Here is a 6085-nt window from a genome sequence, read left to right on the forward strand (position 1 = left end):
GTGGATTAGCAAGTTTTGTGGGTCCAGAAATAGACCTTTCATGCCATCGAGTTCCCACTCGTGTTGTGTTTTCTGTCACACATTTTTAAAATGATATCATTTAGAGTGAGAAGTGCGAAGAAAAATACACAAGCTCATCACAATTGGACAGCTCCACCTGCTGATGAAGATCATCTAATCCAAACAAAAGTTTATCATCGCGCAATAACTACTGCTGTGTGTTGTATCTGGCTGTTACTGGCTTTTATTCCAATATGTTCTCCTTATTTTCCAACAGCTAGTTAGAGCTCCATGCATAGGATCAATTAAAGTTTGCAGAGAGTCAATGAGCAAAAAAAAAAATCCAACAAAAGAAGCGACACAAATTTTAAAAAGTGTTTAATCAGACTGACCGCCCTAATAAAAAGATGAGACCAGAGGACAGTCACTTCATAATATATAATGGGAATGCAAAAATCAGACGACAGAGTTCAAATTCATAAAATAAAAGAACACGCACACAAAATGTGTCTGAACGAGAGCACGGTTTGTTTGCTGGTTTTGATTGTGACTTCTGAGCATGCTGGCTTCTTCCATGTAGTTTCCAGGCAACATTTTCACTGCAGGGCCCCTGAACCTGACAGAGACGCCAAGAAAAAACACACGTCAGAAGGAGCAAAGTGCAAGAAGGGATTTGCTTACTATCTTTGTGTATGAAAATGGCATGGAAACTATAGGAGACGAGCAAATGTAAGCAAATGAATGAAAGGATGATGGACTTGAATACCTATTTATTTATATGTGTGGCTCTCAGCTCCACCGCGTCCAAATCCTGGAAGGAAGAAAGACAGTGATTTTTAGAAAAAAGCGATTAAACATTGGTTAAATTGTTAAACATTGCAGGAATCTAAGACAGAGCAAATCCTTTCATTTGGTTTGAGAGTTTAAAGAGACGTTTAAATGTTTTACTGCATGTGCGATCAGCTGATAAGTGTGCTCTGATAGGACCATTTCTAGTCTACACAACACAGATGCAAAACATTATCCCCAATCAGGGCGCAGCTCCTGAGTCTCAGTACCAAAGGTGACTGCGTCTGTCTTTTATAGTTTTTTGATTGTGCTGTTCGAGAGGGGTCAGAGCGAGTTCAGTTATTGTGTAATCTGGATTATTCGAGCTGAATGCGCTTACCTTTAGGTCCGAACAGAGCAGCGTAGCAGGGTTTGTTACAGTAAGGCTTGCCTTCATGCTGTAAGAGGCAAACATGTGTCAAACCATCTGGAAACAGTAAAGCTGTTACTGTGCATGTCTGCATTGTGAGTGTATTTAGAAGGTGGTTTTAGTAAAGTAAAACACTTCAACGTTATGCAGATGTGATAAAACCGTGCACACAGGAGGTGAAACTACAGGATATTTTCATGTGATTTGACTATCTCACCTCTGCGTGTGAGCCTGGTGAAAGAGTCTTGCTGCACTTCTCACATCTTAGGCAGGGCCTGTGCCAGTCCTTTCCCAGTGATGTCACCTTCTCGGCTGCAAAGCACAAAAAAAATCAAATGTAATCACAGCGGACTCTAACTTATCCCCACAAACACACATAGTATCATCTGGAGAGGACACGGAAGCTTTCCACGATAACTTACTGGGCCGGTCACAATCTGAGGCGCATATGGGGTATATTAATAATAGGTATACATATTAATTCAGTGTCTGTTTAAAAGTTGGGTGTGGTACTCGAAGCCCGAAGTGTCCCTGAGAAGTGTCCCTGAGAAGCGTCCCTCATAAACCCTGATATAGCCAGTTTTTATCAGATTGTCAGGGCTGTTCTGCACAAAGATCCATCATAAGGACTGTAAACGTGGGAGGGAACCGTACTCAGCAGAGGGGTAACTGAAGACAAGATTAGCCTCTGCAGATTTTCTAGAAATTAAAAAGTGAGAAAGGACAGCGGATGCACGAAAGAATGAAACTGTCAAAATGTCAGGAAATGACCTATTTAGTTCCCAAGAATAGCCCGATGTGGCACGGGGTTATGCAACAGATGGTGGATGCAGGGTGGGGTCAGCCTCTCTCTCAGGCCAACTCATTGAAAAATTTTTCAGCTGAATGCGGTGGACAAAAAAGTCCGACCCTGAAACAATGACCGTGCTTAACTTCAAATAACAAACCAATGCGCTGAGCAAACAGTGGCTTGACAGTGATGTAGGAGAATATAATGATGCACATTCACGCTCCCTTGATCGCGTATAAATCTGATAGTCTCATTGTTTTGTGCGACAGCTGCAGTATTTATTTTACCTCATAATATGACGTGAAATTAGGCGAGCCAGACAGAAGAATAACGAAGTTCGCTCTCAGCTTTGAATCTGCAGCTCGTTGGAGCAGGTCCAGCATACACAAACATGCAAATCTGAATGGAGAAACGTACCATGGGAGGGGAGACTCACCCACTTTTACTTTCAAATAATTTCCCAAATTTGCAAGGACAGGCTGCTATGCTAAAAAAAGGAGAAATAAACAGGGCGTTTTAAGCACTTAGAGTTATGAGAACTTTTTTCTGCACGTGTTTATAAAAGTACACTTATTTAGCGAGTTAGATGAGAAAGCAGATAACAGCCCGCATTTATTTCTGTCCAGAAAAAAATAACTAGCTGCTTAGCCGAGGCTCTGGCTGATTAAAAATATCCGTTATATGTGGGTAAATTAAACACACAAGACTCAATGTTAAGCTTTAAAGATGCACGCACAATCTCTACACATCCTAATCAACACACTGCCCTGCTCCCAACAGCGGTCCTGCAGCACAAAGCACGAGTGTCTGAAAAGTTTCCATCAACAGCAAAGTATTTGCTTCTTTTTTCTTTTGACTTGGACCTCCATCATTCAGGCAGGCAGCGGTAGCCTGATCGTTTCCATCTGAGAGCTTGCTGACGTTAAGATAGAAGAGCAGCAAAAGAGATGGAAAAAGATGCGAGGGGAGTGAAGTGCAATAAAGACAATCGCACACTGATGTGGAAAGGAGTGAGACGGTTGTGCAGACAGTTCAAGACAACGAGAAGATTGTGAGCACACACAAAGAAGGCAAAGCTTTGTTCTAGCTTTCTTCTCCTTCGGCTGGATATAAACTTTTTCTTTTCCTACACTGGGGAAAAAAAAGAGGAAAAAAAACAAGCCATGTCTGACTAGCTTGTTCTGGCCAAAACAAATTGGTTTGCTTGTATTGGCCAAGAGGGAAGAGTTTATCCATGAGCAGGGAGAATGGAAAGTCACACGGACCATCCATCTGACTGACAGTCCAAAGACTCGTCTTTGTATTTTGCATTGGCCTCAGCTTCTATACATCTTCCCCAAGAGAAGATTTATCTGTTGCGCTACTGAGCAGGAGACAATGTGGTAAATGGATTAAGACACAAATAAACCTGAGCGAGCCCCCCTTTTTCCTCCCCGGATGCTGTAACTGGTCCCTGCTTTGAGAGCATTCTCACAAGATAGACGGAGGTGTATTTAAGCAGAAGAGAAACCTGTTTCCTCGGTCTAGTCATTATTCACGGAACTCATCCCTCATTAAGGAGGACAAACCACTTCCACCAGGAGCAAAGACCTCAAACTCTAAAGTAGTCTGACAGCAAGAAAGCTTCCAGAGTGCAGTGACCTGTTAAAGCTGCTATTTATCTGTGTAACTATCTGATTACACTTAATTTATTATTTGTGATTGTCAAAACTTAAGTGTATTCAGTATAGATAATATTATGTATCACAGGTGTTAGCAATAATCTAATAATTCATCCTACTTCGTGCATACTTTGACTTCCTGTAAATTGCGTATTTTTGAGCAATTTAGCTGCTTTTTTAACGCTAAACTCTTCCAAAAATACAAAACATGCACCATTTCTTATTTTCTAAACATTAGCAGGTTATTAATATACACCAGGAAAGCATTATATACAGGTTTACTATTCACCCCCCCCCCCCGTCTAATATGCAAGTGAAAGGCATGCGTCTCAGTCAGTCTGTCAGACTCTTGGTTTCCTGTTTCGTCCTTTGCACAAAAAAGCCACCAGTTTTTAAAAACTAGAAAATCCCGGATGCTTCTCACAGTGTTAGTACACGAGTAAAATTGTAATAGAGAACTCAGATCTTACCGAAGTAAACTTCCTTCTCGCACTTTGGGCACTTCGGCATTTTTGTTGCAGCTGTGAGTGATAGTCTGGAGGAGAGAGCAAAGTCTTGATAAAGTTTCCTGCAGCTGTCACCGGCCCACCTGTTAGCTCTGACTGACCACGCCTGCTCTAAAGTGCAGATGTTGCCGCGCTCCGTGCTGCATTTATAGCGCAGAGGAAATAGTTCAACTGTTTTTTTCCTGCAGTGGGAGAGGCCTCAACCACGTTGTGTTGAAGAGACGTGTATGTGCAGAGCACATGACATGAGGAACCGAAATTAAAGAATGAGCTTGCTACACATAAAGTGCATTTCTTTTTGCTCTATTATAAAACAAGGTTTTGCTTTGTCCCTGATTGTGAGCTGCAAATTGAGCATTTCTTCTTTTCAAGGTCACATGAAGAAATCGATCAAAAGTTGCTCTGTTTTAATGTTGTATAATTAAATAAATATAATCATGTTAAATTGCTGTTCTCTTCTCCTTAAACTAATGAGCGATCAGTTAATTAGGGTGTAGCATTTCATACGATGAATTATTTTAAAAACACACTGAAGTATTCATCCCCAGAAAATCTTCTGTTCATATTTAAATCTTCATGTCCACTTAATCTCTCATCTCCCTCATTTTAAAACTTTAAAAACAATGATTGTGTGACTTGTAACTCCTATAAGAAAGTATCAACAAAATGTTATCCTGAGGAATCTCCCATACCTGAGCTCCTTCTCTAAAAGGAGGGTAAAAGGGGCCTCCTCATTGTCATCATCATCGATCTGTTTGACACATGGCTATTCACTGCTGGCTGGCAAGTTAATCCACATGATGAATAATCCAAGTCGAGGTGCACACACCTGTGCACGAAGAGCTTTGTGTATTCAGGAGTGCAGGTTTTCTGTAGCCATTATAAAACGTATGTATGTACTCTTTGGAATTACTGTGCGCAAATAAGTGCCAAGTAGAGTCAAACACAATGTGTTTAAGCTAACAACACAAAAAATAATTACATGCTTTAAATGTAGACAGTGATTAAACTTTGAAAAACATTAGAAAAAGGAAGCGGTTGCTTGGTCACAGTGAAAAAAACAATTTCTAGACACTAAAGATCAGCTGTTATCTGCAGATCTGATGTCTGGTTCTTTTGAGGTTAGCCCCTTTCAGACTAAGCTTTGGGCTCTGACTAGGCTGCTCCAAAAGGCAGCTACTTCAGTGCCCTACTCCATCGCAAAACTTCTACCCAGCTTCAGATGCTGTCCAAAATGTCCAAAATTTATGCGCTCCGTCACGTTTTCCAAAATCATGCAATGTGCCGGATTAGAGTCTCTGCTGGACTGATTCTGGCATCTGGGCCTTAAGTTTGACACCCTGACCCATATGATACCTCAAAAAAACCCTTTCCTTTGACTATGGTAAGACTCAAAGGCAGACAAATCTCCAAATTAACCAAAAACAATTATAATCAAGGGGTTAAATCTCTGTGAAAAGAACACGTAAACATAAACAGAAAATGGCTTAAAAGAATTTAATTAATTAGTGAAATTGAAACGTTTTCCACTCAAACTGCAAGCTTATCTGAAGTAATCCAAACACACATGGATGTAAAGATAAGTAGCAATATTCACTTTTATAAAATTAATAAAGTAAAAAATGATTTTAAGTGAGTTTAAGTGATTAATTTAACATGTTGCAAAAGGTTTGTGCACCTGCGTGCGGAGGTAGCTGCACGGCACCTGGTCTCTTGTTTTTATTGTTGGTTTTTATTCTTTTAAGAAGTCACTGTTGGCGTGAGATTGCATCACATTCATGACAATGTTAATGTCAGTTGACTCTCATGCTTGTTCTTTGCCGTAATCACCTCAGCAGAGGCCGATCACACCCAACCGAGGGCGACTTTTGACCTGATCAGAAAAGCCATTGTTGCATAACAATCCATATGTGTATGAGTGAGGACCTTA

At 40.6% G+C, this 6085-nt stretch overlaps 1 protein-coding gene across 1 annotated transcript; it reads right to left on the bottom strand.

Annotated features, from left to right (window-relative positions):
• Window positions 1-361: 361 nt before the first annotated feature.
• crip1 (cysteine-rich protein 1) lies at window positions 362-4290 on the bottom strand. The gene is made up of 5 exons (XM_040042458.1): window positions 4120-4290; window positions 1416-1510; window positions 1169-1226; window positions 767-811; window positions 362-616 (listed from the first exon to the last, which is right to left on the bottom strand). Exons 1-4 carry the CDS (start codon window positions 4157-4159, stop codon window positions 771-773), a joined length of 234 nt encoding a protein of 77 aa, XP_039898392.1. The 5' UTR covers window positions 4160-4290; the 3' UTR covers window positions 362-616; window positions 767-770.
• Window positions 4291-6085: the final 1795 nt, after the last annotated feature.

Source organism: Simochromis diagramma, unplaced genomic scaffold (assembly GCF_900408965.1).
Source record: "Simochromis diagramma unplaced genomic scaffold, fSimDia1.1 OVJJ01000304.1, whole genome shotgun sequence".
In the NCBI taxonomy this organism is placed as follows: domain Eukaryota; kingdom Metazoa; phylum Chordata; class Actinopteri; order Cichliformes; family Cichlidae; genus Simochromis; species Simochromis diagramma.

Excerpts from the sequence above, each read along its gene's own strand:
- crip1 (XM_040042458.1), bottom strand. The coding sequence starts at position 4,159 with ATGCCGAAGTGCCCAAAGTGCGAGAAGGAAGTTTACTTCG. Across the intron at positions 1,227-1,415 it reads CACCAGGCTCACACGCAGAG|CATGAAGGCAAGCCTTACTG; the intron begins GTGAGATAGTCA and ends TGCCTCTTACAG. Across the intron at positions 812-1,168 it reads TGCTCTGTTCGGACCTAAAG|GATTTGGACGCGGTGGAGCT; the intron begins GTAAGCGCATTC and ends TCTTCCTTCCAG.